The sequence below is a fragment of the Anolis carolinensis genome, unplaced genomic scaffold (assembly GCF_035594765.1).
Source record: "Anolis carolinensis isolate JA03-04 unplaced genomic scaffold, rAnoCar3.1.pri scaffold_10, whole genome shotgun sequence".
NCBI classification, from domain to species: domain Eukaryota; kingdom Metazoa; phylum Chordata; class Lepidosauria; order Squamata; family Dactyloidae; genus Anolis; species Anolis carolinensis.
In genome coordinates this window covers 17,405,694-17,419,181 of record NW_026943821.1, presented here as the reverse complement: position 1 = coordinate 17,419,181, position 13,488 = coordinate 17,405,694, and the positions used below count along the sequence as shown (strand labels likewise).

At 44.2% G+C, this 13,488-nt stretch overlaps 2 protein-coding genes across 3 annotated transcripts in view; both read left to right on the top strand.

Moving 5' to 3' along the window:
• Positions 1–477: 477 nt before the first annotated feature.
• LOC134293801 (histone-lysine N-methyltransferase 2B-like) lies at positions 478–11,484 on the top strand. Its single transcript, XM_062962527.1, has 4 exons — positions 478–910; positions 9,475–9,550; positions 10,896–11,438; positions 11,471–11,484. Exons 1-4 carry the CDS (start codon positions 584–586, stop codon positions 11,482–11,484), a joined length of 960 nt encoding a protein of 319 aa, XP_062818597.1. The 5' UTR covers positions 478–583.
• The window catches only part of kmt2b (lysine methyltransferase 2B), a 33,757-nt gene continuing 31,630 nt past the window's right edge, over positions 11,362–13,488 (top strand). For both annotated transcript variants that reach the window (XM_062962664.1, XM_062962663.1), the window contains exon 1: positions 11,362–13,120. In XM_062962664.1, the coding sequence (XP_062818734.1) occupies positions 11,528–13,120 (1,593 nt within the window). In that variant the 5' untranslated portion in view covers positions 11,362–11,527. The remainder of the gene's footprint in view (positions 13,121–13,488) is intronic.

Below are 13,488 nucleotides of genomic sequence, written 5' to 3'. Positions count from 1 at the left end.
CATGCCTTGTCTACACTGTGGAATTAATGCTGCTTGACACCGCTTTAATTGCTATGCAATCGTGGGAGCTGTAGGTTTTTTTTTTTTTCTGCCCAAGAGGAAGGGCACCTCTAGTGATTCCATAGCATTGAACCGTGTCAAACTGTAGACGCTCCTGACAGAAAGATCCAAGCCTCATTCCGCAGGCGGACATCTAGCTGCCAATCCCGCTTGACTCCTCCATTTCAGCCGACTCAATGGCCCACTTTGCCTGAGGGCCGTGACGCCCGGGTGCGGCCGTGGTGTTTCACGGGAAATGTAGTTTTCCCGTCTCATGGCCTTCGCTTTACTCCGCGGGGCTCCTTTCAGAAAAGAACTCGTCGTCCCAGAGTGCACGGCGAGAGCAGAGGCTCCTTTCCGGGCCGCGCTGCCTGACGGGAACTGTGGTCCCGTAGCCTGGCAGAGAGACTCGCTTTCTATGCAGGGTCCCTAGTGGAGGGACTCGCTTTCCCAGGCTGCCCCGCGCGAAGCTGCCCAAGCTCTGGCGGAGGGTTGTTATTGTGGCGGCCCGGCCCCTAAAAGAGACTCGGCTCGGAGATTAAAGATGGCGGCGGCGGCGGGAGGAGGAGGAGGCAGCGGGGGCTCCTCCTGGGCCTCGGTGCCGCGGGGCCGCTTCCCGGGCAGGCCTGGCGGGTGCCGCGGGCGAGGCGCCGGGGCCGGGAGCCGCGCGCGGGTCTCTCTGCTGGCGCCGCGGCTGCTGCTGTGGGCGGCGGCCGGGGAGGGCGAGCGGGCCGCGGCTGTGGCGGCGACGGTGGCGGGAGACACCACCCTGGGCAGCCTGCTGGGCCTCAGCCGCGGGTGGAGACGGCTCCAGCGCCTCTTGGGGAGCGTCGGCGGCGGGAGCGGGAGCAGCAGCAGCGAGGACGAGCCGGTGAGTCCCCCTTCCCTGGGCCGCAGAGCCTGAGGGAGGCGCGGCAGGCCTTGGCGCCCAGGCAGGAGCTCTTTCGGGCGCCTTTCGCCTCAGACAAGGTGTCATCACAGTGTCATCCAGGGCCACAGCCGCCTTCAAAGGGCCCTTCAAGCCATGGACGGAGAAGCCATGCCTACACAAAGCCAACGCTCATTTTTGTACAAAGCAGTCAGTGCTTTTTAGTCCCCCCACCCAGGTGTTATTAAACAACAATATGAATAATAATATAATAATAATTTTATTCTTATACCCTGCCCCATCTCCCCGAAGGGACTCGGGGCGGCTCACACGGGGCCAAGCCCGGACACAACAATATAAAAGCAAAACAATAAAACAAGGGTTAGAAGTCATGATTGTTAAGTTTGCATTTAACACCTAATCGGGAGGAATAGATAATAGTGCAGAAGACAGGGGCAGCATTCCAAACGACCTTAACAGATTAGAAAGGTGATTGGCCGAAACTAACAAAATGAAGTTCAACAGGGACAAATGCAAGGTACCCCACTTAGGCAGAAAAAATGAAATGCAAAGATACAGACTGGCATGTGAACACGATCTTGGAATCCTTGTGGACAACAAGTTAAACATGAGCCAACAATGTCATGCGGCGGCAAAAAAGCCAATGGGATTTTGGCCTGCATAAATAGGAGAATAATAATAATACAGTAGAGTCTCACTTATCCAACATAAATGGGCCGGCAGAACGTTGGATAAGCGAATATGTTGGATAATAAGGAGGGATTAAGGAAAAGCCAATTAAACATCAAATTAGGTTATGATTTTACAAATTAAGCACCAAAACACCATGTTATACAACAAATTTGACAGAAAAAGTTGTTCAATAAGCAGTAATGCTATGTAGTAATTACTGTATTTACGAATTTAGCACCAGAATAGCATGATGTATTGAAAACATTGACTACAAAAATGCGTTGGATAATCCAGAATGTTGGATAAGTGAGACTCTACTGTACTATAATAATAATATTAATAATAATATAAAACTTTATTTCTATTCTGCCCTTTTTCCCCAAAGGGACTCAGGGCGGATTCCAACAAACAACGGCATACATTCAGTGCCTTCAAAAAACAGATAAATATTAGCATAAAATCCCAACAGGACTCCACATATGAATACATCATTAAAACCTAATATCAAATTAAACCTAAAGTGTCTAAATAGCGTTAAGTGTATAATGTCTAAATCAGGCATGAGCTAACTTGGGCCCTCCGGGTGTTTTGGACTTCAACTCCCTCAATTCCTAACAGCCCAGCAGGCACTTTGCATTAATTGTGGGAGTTGAAGTCCAAAACACCCGGAGGGCTCAAGTTTGTCCATGCTTGGTCTAGATCCAGGGAAGTCATGCTACCCCTTTATTCTACATTGATCAGACCACACCTGGAACCACACTGTGTCCATTTCTTGGCACCACAATTTAAGGGAGATGTTGACAAGCTGGAATGTGTCCAGAGGAGGGCGATTAAAATGATCAAGGGTCTGGAGAACAAGCCCTCTGAGGAGCTTAAAGAACTGGGCATGTTTAGCCTGCAAAAGAGAAGACTGAGAGGAGACATGATAGCCATGTATAAATATGTGAGGGGAAGCAAGCTTGCAAAAGAAAGGAGATTCCATCTGAACATTAGGAAGAAGTTCCTCAATGTCAGAGCTGTTCAGCAGAGGAACTCTCCGCCCCGGAGTGTGAGAGAGGCTCCTTCTTTGGAGGCTTTTAAGCAAAGGCTAGATGGCCATCTGTCAGGGGTGCTCTGAATGCTATTTTCCTGCTTCTTGGCGGAATGGGTTTGGACTGGATGGCTCTTCCAACCGTTATGATTCTATGACAACTCCCCTTGCTTTTTATTATATTATTATTATTTGATACACAACAAGATTAGTAAATAGCTAAATTTTAAATAAAAACGCAACCTGTTATATCAGACATAAAACAAAACATTAAATATCGAACAGAAGCATTCCCAGTTCCTTAGGGGTAAATAGATTGATTATTGCTCAAGATGTCTATTGAGCTGTTGGGGCGAACATGACACAGATCACACGTCGGACACTTCCCAAGTAACTAAGACTATGTGATGTATTGGTGAATAATGTGCACAGATCCGAGTAGGGTGGCCTTTTGCAGCTGACAGATGGTAATTTTGTCAGCACCAATTGTTTTTAAGTGCTGGCCAAGGCCTTTAGGCACTTCACTCAGTGTGCTAATCACCACTGGGACCATCTTTACTGGTTTGTGCTGGAGTCTTTGCAGTTCCATCTTTAAACAATATTATTATTATTATTATTATTATTATTATTATTATTTCTATTGAGTGGAGATAATGGAAATTGCAGTTAAAATGTACTTGTGGCTTAGATGTCAGGGAAGTTTGAAAGAGGTGTTAACATCCAGACACGATACGCATAAGCCATTTATCTAACTCCAAACCCTACTCTCCTGTCTAAAGGGAACAACAGACGTTGCTATATCACAATTCCCATCAGTTCTAGTCATGATGGTCAAAAGATGAGGAAGAGGGGAATTGTAGTTCAGCGTCTGAAGGGCCACGTAAAATGACATGGCAGGCCAGATTCGCCCTAAGGCCTTCAGTTCAACACATGTGGCTTAAGAACGAACTGGGCTTCCCTTCTTTGGTTAGGGATGCCTTCCCTGCGAGTCTGTTAATGACCTCCACCCCTCAACCCTCCCCAACTCACCATCCCATATCCAACCCCCCCCCCCCAACTCATATTTGGATAACCAAATCCTACTCCCCTCCCCCTTCCTCCCTTTCCACCCTACCTATCCTTCCCTAATTCCCCTCTCTTTTATGCTCCCCCTTAGACTCTCTTACTTGTTTGTTTGTAAATTGAAAAAATGCAATAAAAACTATTTTTTAAAAAGAAGGAACTGGGCTTTGGGAGAGTGTGTTGCTTTCGCCAGGAACCTGGTAATGTTCTGACAAACTGTCCTTTGCACACTGAGTCTTGGGATCGCCGTGTGCTACACCAAAGAAAATACCTTTACTAGCACGGTGATCCCAAGAAATCCAGCCAAAGCGGGGCGATTTTTTTTCTGTGTCAAGAGTGACTTGAGAAACTGCAAGTTGCTTCTGTGTGAAAGAATTGGCCATCTGCAAGGACGCTGCCCAGGGGACGCCCAGATGTTTTACCATCTTGTGGGAGGCTTCTGTCATGTGCCTGCATGGGAGGCTGGAGCTGACAGACAGGAGCTCACCCCCCTCCCGTCGCCTGGATTTGAACTGCCGACCTTTTGGTCAGCAGTCCTGCCAGCACAAGGGTTTAACCCATTGCTCCTCTGGGGACTCAGTGGGGGATATGAGGTTGCCATCTGGGATGTGTAGCCCTCCTTGAGTGTCATGGGTTCCCTGAGAGCTGTTGATAGAGAATCAGTGGACTCCCCTGCTATGAGTATTGTCAGACCCACTTCTCCTTTGTATAGACTGGAGCTTTCCAAACGTGTCGTATTGATGATACATTTTTCGACATGCATCATTTCGCAACATGGTAATTCACTTTTACTAGCTAACAGGAGGTTAAATCAATCATTTAGAAGAGACACAGAGCACATAATAAATTGTCCTAAAAATGCTTGGGACACTGCATCTCATTGAAACCTTTCATTTATATTTTTTAAAATATATGATTTATTACTTATTTTGCATAGACTTGGAGGTTTCATGTTATGGTTGTGCAGCACATCTATGCACTGCAGCCAACACACTGAACGTGTCATGGCACACAGTTTGGAAAGCTCTGGTGTAGACTGTTCCTGACACTGCCTTGTACATGCAACTCCTTTAGGTACAAGCAGTAGCCATGGAGAACTGATGCTACCTTCCTTGGGAGGAGCTGTGAGCTCCCCTGTTGACTGTGGGCAGCTGCTAGGCTTCTGGGTGTTTTTAGATGTTTTGGGCAGGTGAGACCAGACTCTGACTGAGGTGGGAGGTGTGGGGTGGTCAGACATATGGTGCTTTTGTTCCTGCCTTGGCTCTTGAAAGCTGATCTTCTGGCACTGTTCAGTCACCTGCTGCATCATCTTTTTCTCTATCCCAGGTTACATATTAAAATCTTGTTTATATGCAGCATCAAATACTTGGGAGAAACAAGCCTTTTTCTACAAAACTGTGTCCATATTCTTCCTGCAATTCCATTTTGCTGAAATTTGGGCAAATAGTTTTATTGTCAGAAAGACTTGAGCAAAATTGTTGCTCCCTATTCAGGGATGAGGTGCTGTAGTTGGGGATAGTAACTCTGTCCAAAGGCTTGTGCTGGGAGAAAGGGTTGGCTTTTTCATTTTTCTTAAAAATGTTTTTTAAGGTGGAAAAGGTCAGTGCTTGAGTCCTGAGGGAATATATTACAAGAGATGACTGAGATTGGTTGGGAGTGTAAGGGCTCACAATGTTAAGATAGCCGCTCTTTATGACTAATTTGTTTTTAATATTCGTATTTCTGTCTCAACTGCTTCGCATGTGAGTTCAGGTTACACTTCTGAAATCCTCATGAATGGGATATGAACATTTAGCAGATATATTGAAATTAAACGAGAAGCAGCTTCACAGCAAATTGTCATTATTTATTTCAAAAGCATGGCCATTACATGAAGTGTTGTTTCTTCCCTTTTGAATAGGAGTTAACTATATTTCTGATCTAGGTTTTCTGCAAAAGGATTTCAGTTTCCGCTTTGGAAGACTTGTTTCCTGTAGGCCTAACTATTTTTGTCACCAGTTACAGAAGACTGGTTGTCAGTTTTTAGTGGGTTTTGAAAAGGCTGCTATCCTTTAGCAGCAGGGTATGGGTGACAAACATTGCCTACCTGTATTTTCACTGAAAACGTGGGGCTGTGTGTAGGTACATTAGCAATATATGATTCTTTTCTTCTGGGTGATCTCTTATAATGCTGCTGCGACTGTACCTACATTCCTTTCTGTTGCTGCTTGTCCAAGTGGGTTGATGGATTTTCTCCATTTCAGGCATTGTGAAAACTAAAGCTCTTATGGAATAAAAGAGTTTGTAGCCTATGGTTTTATGTCATAGCAAAAGAAAACAGTGGTTGTTCTTTCTGGTATTTTCAAGGGTTTGGTACAATGTGTTTCAGTATAAGTTCTACTCTAAATCAGTATAACAATGCCCTTCTGCATGCATGTCTGTAAGTGATCTGTTGCAAGGATTAGATCAAATTATATTGACATGATGGAGAAGAATAGGCACAAACTAAAATTTCAAAATGTTAAGGGCCTGTGATTTGAGAAATGTTGAGTCCAATGCAGTAGACTTGAGATGTTAACATATATGAAAGTCAAATAAAAGGTAAAGGTTTCCCCTGACGTTAAGTCCAGTTATGTCTGACTCTGGGGGTTGGTGCTCATCTCAATTTCTAAGCCGAAGATCCGGCGTTGTCCGTAGACACCTCCAAGGTCATGTGGCTCGCATGACTGCATGGAGCGCCCTTATCTTCCCACCGGAGTGGTACCTATTGATCTACTCACATTGGTATGTTTTCGAACTGCTAGGTTGGCAGAAGCTGGAGCAACAGCGGGCACTCACTCCGCTCCCGGGATTTGAACCAGGGACCTTTCGGTCTGCAAGTTCAGCAGCTCAGTGCTTTAACACACTTCGCCACTGGGGCTCCGAAAGTCAAATACTTCAACTGATTTTCAGATATCGTATTCCTGCAGCTGATGCAGATGTGGGTAACTTTCCCAGGGTGCAAGGCCATGTCAAGGCCATTCCTCCTCAGGTGCAATGGGAGGTTGATGTAATCTCCACATAGACAATTATGGTTTTGTGAGAAGAGTCAAGCTATGCCTTCCAGTAATATGTTAGTTTTCTGCCTGGAGGGAATATTTTCCTGTTGGGAATGGTTCTGTCATGTGAGCTTGCACCTGCAGCTTGAAGTGTTTCAGTCCAGATACAAATTAATTTTTATCTTTGTTTTGCAGACTACACAACGGTAGGCATTTGCAAATTGCTTTCCTCCTTCCTTTCTTTGGGGATGGTTAATGGTCAGCCTAGGATAACAATAACTCCATGTTGGATTTTGACTCTCTGAAAAGTTATAGAAGCTAGGAAATATTATGAAGACTAATCATGATATAAGACAATCTTTCATGGTAATCTGGTTCCAAGCAATCTGTTTTGCACAGACCATACCTTTTGAACTTGCAATTCTTTATTTAGTAAAATAGGAATTGAGGGGGAGGCAAGTCAAGGGGAAAACATAGCAGTGGAAACTTTTGTGAAAGCATGCAAAAGAGCAAGTCAGTAGCAGACAAAGATGTCATGTGAGAGATCTAATTGGATTTTCACTAAGTGGGTAGAATACAATGGAAAGCTGTTACTTTGGCCGGGAATGATATCTTCTTCTAAAGGCAAATATCAAGAAAGTTATGGGTTAAAATGTAATGCTTAAAACTTGTAAGTTTGACTTCATATCGAGGGCTATTCTTTCTTTTTTTTCTTCTCCAATGTGTGAGCAACGTTGATCCTTATATCCTGCTAATATCCAGATGCAGATTGAGCTTCCCTATCTGGTCCGTGAGGTCACGAATAGTCGGAAAGACTGAGTGATTGAACAACAACAAATCTGGTTTATTGAAGCTATATGGATGCTTGATCTAGTCCTGTGTAGAGAGTCTTCTACTGGAATTATTTGGAAGGGATATGTGAGATCGAGTAGCCTCCATCTGCCATAAAAACCATTGATTCCAGGTTCTCTTGTTCTTGCGGTTCATAAGAGAGGTTACCTAGCTGTGTTAAAAGATAGGGCATATTTAATAGTACTATGTTTTGCAGCTTTATTAATCTAATTATTTAGTGTGGGTATTGTGATTCAGTCTGGAGGATTTTTGTACATCAGTATCCTCACCTCACAGCTCTTTATTGGGCCTCAACCATGTTACTGGAGAATCCTGCTGCTCTCTTTTCAGTACATGATAGCTGCTCAGCCATCTGTTGGATTATTTTATTTTAGGTTGATGTTGTGTGATAAAGGTAGGACATCTAGATAGCCAAACCAGCTTAGCTTTCCTTGTGATCTCTAGAAGGAAGCAAGATGTAAAGAAGGGCAAGGTCTCCGAGGGACCTCAGGGCACATGACATAGGGCTTAGTGAAAGTCAGGTCACTGGGGTAATTAAATGGAAGACCTGCCTTCATCTCTTGCTTGACCGCAATAGCTGTGTGTGTTGTATGCTGGCATAGAGAGGTACATTGACTGTGGGACCCCATAGGGTTTCTAGGCTCCAGTATTTATTGGGCTACTAGATTTTTGAACAGTGTTTGAAAAAAAACAAACCTTGGTTGAATTCCTCAGGAGGAAGGAAGGTGATCAAGTGATCTCTTTCTGCCCACAACTGGCTGTCACATGAAAAGTGCAGTTTCAGAGATCACTCCTGTTTAAAGGGGGGATATTTAAGGTGTGTACTTGGTCTGTTTAAACAGCCTTCCTCAATTTGATATCTTCTCCATGTGTTGGGCTACTGCTTTCCTTATCTAGCATGACCAAAGCCAAAGTGTTGGGAATGATGGGAGTTGCAGTGCAGCAAACGATGCTGACAACGGAAGATCTATTGCATATTTGTAGTAAACAGCTCTTAGGATAGCCTACCATATCATGAGCCCCTTTAGATGTTTTGATCTACAACTCTTGTCATCTTTGCCTATTGATGGGACAGGTAGTGGCTACCATCCAATGTATATGGAAGACTCCAAATTGGGGCAAGGTGATTTAGGGCAGCCACGCAGCTCAGCAGGTACTTTGCATAAATGGAGCAATATATAAACGCACCCAGCAATCGTCTGCATTATACAAGAGTCCTTGGGTTAGCAAATTAATGTAGAAAGAAAACCTTGAGTGTGGCAATAAGAATCGGTCACAGTGTGTGAAATGCAGGGGACTTATGTGCTTTCTGATGACAAAGGAGTTGTGAGCTAGGAACAACAGCTGAGGTTGCTTTTAGAACACCCCCTCTAATTTACAGATAATACACAGAAGAGCAGATCCCTTCATTGTGACTGAAGCTAGCTATAAAATCAGCAGTTTCTCTTGTAAGCATAAGTGATCTCTGTAGCATGAACACAGACTCCTCATTTCTCTTAACCTAATACAAATGGTAAAGGAATCACATTAAAGTTGTGTGCATGTGTATATATATCTGAATATACATACATATATACATACATATATATAATATTCAGTTCTATCTCAGTACGAAACGTGATGGATGGACCAGTTTTTTCATACTGAATTCATCCAGCATTGGGAGTCAGACTTAAACAATGTGGTTCTTTATAAGCACATTGATTAAGAGGCTTGAGTTGATGTATTTCTCTCATATTTCTGAAGATTATGTGAGGGCCATTCCACAGCTGTCTTTGGTTCAGTAGTTTTGAAGAAAAGCACTTTAATCATGGCCACATCTGTGATCTGCTTCTGAGGAGAATGTGTTGCCTGAAATGAGTGTGGTGTCTTCTTTTGATTGTGACATTGTCTCCTTTCCTTTTGCCCAACAGGAAGAGTTCCTGGGCTTCCATTTGGAGGATGAAGTCACTCAGAGCTCACGACGGGCTGCATTGAGATCTAAAAGAGGTAACAGTGTTATTTCAGGTGTTATTTCAGGCTTAATTGTTTCTTAAAGAAAATCTGAAGTAATAGGTTCAAATTACAGGAAAGGAAATTCCACCTGAACATTAGGAAGAACTTCCTGACCATAAGAGCTGTTCAACAGTAGAATTCACTGACTTGGAGTGTGGCGAAAGCTTCTTCTTTAGAGGCTTTTAAACAGAGTCTGAATGGCCATCCATCCGGGGTACTTTGACTGCGCTGTTCCTGCATGGCAGGGGGTTGGACTAGATGGTTGGACTAGATGGTCCTCTTCCAACTTTCTGCTTCTATGAAGTATCAATAAAAGCTGTAGGCCCAGCAATGGGTATATTGAAATATAACACATAAAAATCGTTTTGGACAAAAAAATTAACTTGGGGTAAATAAAATACCATAGTACCCTCATGACCCAATGAAATCAAGCAACATATTGCATTAACATGTTGAGCTATCATACTGGCTTTTGTCATTAATAAGAAAGCAGTCACATTGAAAGATCACACTGATGCTTTTTGTTAAAAGAGATTTGGCTGGTCCTAAGAAAACAATACATTAACAATGATCATAAAGAATATGTATAATAAACTTTAAAATATATAATAGTTCAAAGAATGAAACACATACAATATTAAACTACATGTTAGGGGGGGAAAGCACTTATAATTTAAACAGAGCAACCAAAATGTGACTGAACAAAAAAGAACAGTAAAGCTAAATGCATTTAAATCCTGTAAAATGTTCTGTTTAAATCAGTCAAAAAGGAAGCACAATGCTCCTCGAGTATTCTATAGCCATGGTGGTGCCACTTTTTTATATAGTAATGTTAATGGGTTTACCACACTTGATCTGAAAATGGTTCTCAAAACAGATTTGCAAAGGACACAATATTGTCTGAGTTTTTAGGCTTAAGATTGAAAATGTTTGACATAAAAGAGGCATGGGAAAGGAAGAAGAAAAAAGCATGTGGGTAGAAGTCTTTAAAAGAAACAGTTTTTATAAAACTAGCTAAGATGGAACTGTTTAGGTAGCAGATAAATATAATTTCTGAAAGTTTGTGTACATATAAAGCTAGCAGAGGACAGCATGTGTGGTCACCTGGATTTAATTGATATGTCTTCATTGGCTACTGCTTTAAATTTAAAACAAATTTTGAATGTATACATAAAACCATTGAGCAATCTTCAGCTGCATGGAATAGCATTTCCAAGTATGTTGTGCTGAAGCTTTATACATTGGTCTTTTATAGAAACTACAGCTAGCTGAAACATTAGCTTTTGACTCTGTGATGGAGTCATCTTTGTCATTCTAAAGTGTCTTTCACTTTCTGCAGGTACAGCTCTGCCAGTGCGTAAAAAAGAGAGAAAAAAGAGAGCAGCTACTGAAGACACTCCTCCAAAAAGGCTTGTCAAGCAGAAGGCTGTGGAATCCCAGCGGGAACGAATGGTAAAAGCCTTGGCAGAGCTGCTCCAGAAGAGCAAGAGATCTCCAGCAAGGATAGGTCGACCACCAATTTCTGGCCCTAAAGTTGGTAGGAAGCTTCCTAAACAGACTAAACAAGGCCCAGAGCCCGACGATTCCATAAAATCCACAATTTCTCCTACCCTTTCATCACAAATAGAGAAAACCATCAACTCAATTGTGTCACCCAGGCCACGAGGCCGACCACCAGGCTCCTCCAGAAAAAGACTTGTTACAGAAGCTGAATCTCCTTGTGAAAGCACTAAAGCACCATCTTCCATTCCAGAACCCAGCATAAGCCCTCAATCATCTTCACCATGCCAAGTAGACAGCCCATCCTCTCAGCCTCCTGAAGATTTGAAGAAACCACCGCTCATCCTGAAGTTCTTCTCAAAGGCTAGGCGGCATAAATCTGGCCAATTGGTGGTGACACATGTCCGGCTAAAGACACCTGGCCATAGGAGGGGTCGCAAGAGGAAATGGAGTGTTGTACCCAGGAAGAAAATGTCACCCCTTCCCTCTCAATCTGTCTCAGAATCTGAAACACCGTTGTCAGAGTCAGAGGCCTCTGCCCCAGAGCCAGAACAAAAAGAGGAGTCTTCAGCATCACAGACACAGCCTCAAGAAGTTCTTGCTCCAGATCCAGAGCCACAGCCTGAATGTGTTGTCCCAAAACCAGAGCCACAGCCAGAAGCGATAACCCAAGAACCAGAACAGCCACCAGAAGTTTCCTTGGAGCCAGTAGCCTTTGAGGTAGAACAGCAGACTCCAGCACAAGGAGCAGATGTTCCTGCTTTGCTCGATGAGGTGTCCTGGAAAGGAGAGTCACAGGAGCCTTGTCCAGAGCATGATGGGACTGAAGGCCTTTCTGAGGAGGGGTCTTCAAGCATTGCCCATTCTACGCGGGCACAGTGCTTGAAACGGGGCCGTGGCCGGCCGCCCCTCACTCCAACCCAGCGAGCCCAGCGTATGGCTATTCAGCAGCTGCCAACAAAGGCTAAGGAGGAAGGGTTGGGAGCTGTTCAGCAGTCTGGAAATGCTTGCCAGGAGGAGGCATCGACTCACAAGACCAATTTTCTCAAGAATATTCGCCAGTTCATAATGCCTGTGGTGAGCGCCCGTTCGTCACGCCTTATTCGGACCCCACGTCGCTTTATGGATGAGATCCCCCAGAAAACACCCAAGCCTACAGAAAGTCCTGTGACAGATGGGATTTGTCTAGACAAGCAGGAGAGCTCTCAGTTGCCTTTGCAAGGGGTTTCCCCTAGGGTTGCTCATCCCGAACCTGTTTCTCCTGATGAAGAAATCAGTAGGGTCCTTTCTTCCCCTCCTTCCCCAAGTGTGCCCCAAATCACTTCTCCTGCTGCTCCTGCCCTGCCTGAGAAGCGTCGTTCCATCCTTCGGGAGCCCACATTCCGATGGACCTCACTGAGCCCCACTTCATCTCCTAAGGACGTGGGCAAGACACTCTTTCAACTTCCTTGTGAAGATTCATCTCCTTTGCCCAGTACTCCAGCGCCATTACCCTCTCCCCCAGCCAAGCGAAGCCCTCTGCTACGGGCACCACAGTTCACTCCTAGTGAGGCGCACCTCAAAATCTATGAATCGCTGACAGTGTCTCCTGAGGATTCTGAATCGGTGCCTGCTTCTCCTGAAGTCAGGAGGGACCCCCCAACACCACAACATGAGTCTCCCACGCTCCCTTATGAGCCTGTAGTGACACGTAGTGGCAAGAAACTGTTGGCTAGAGTGAACCATCTTGCCTTGCCCCTGTTCACGGAAGTTTCTAGTCCACCAAAGACTGAAGGCAAAGAGCTTATCACTATGGAGGATGTTAATTCTCCTGGCGTTGTCCACAAGGTGGCCATCCGAAGGGTTTTGCCTCCACCCATCCAGGTAGAGCAAGAGCGGACGTCAGATAAGCCAGAGAATAAAGTGGAGCCAGCCAGCTTGATCCAGAAGGAGCAGAAATCATCTGATGCACCCAAGCCCATTATAACACAGCTGTCGAGCATGGATAAAGTTTACAGTCTTCTCACTCGTGCCAAGGTGCAGCTCTACAAGATTGACCAGCAGAAGCAGTTCAAATTCATACCGGTAAGAAACCCTGAGAATTGTAATGGTGAGATTTTGGATACAATTGCAGAACTGACATGTGGAGGAAAATGCAGGTAGTCTTTGGAGGTAATGAGTATTTTGCTTTCTTTGAGCTAGGGTGTGTTTCTTTTATACCAATGCCCTTGGTAGCCCTATGATACACTGTTCATCAAGGGGTAAGATTTTGCCCTATTATCTATACAAGACTGCCATTTCATAGATGAAGAGATTATAATATTTGGATTGTTCCAAATAATCTTCCAGTTATTTTTGCTGCAGATAATAGAGTTGTTGAATGTCTTCAGGTCATTTCAGACTTATGGCAATGTTAAGACCCCTTATCATGGGGCTTTCTTGGCAAAATTTGT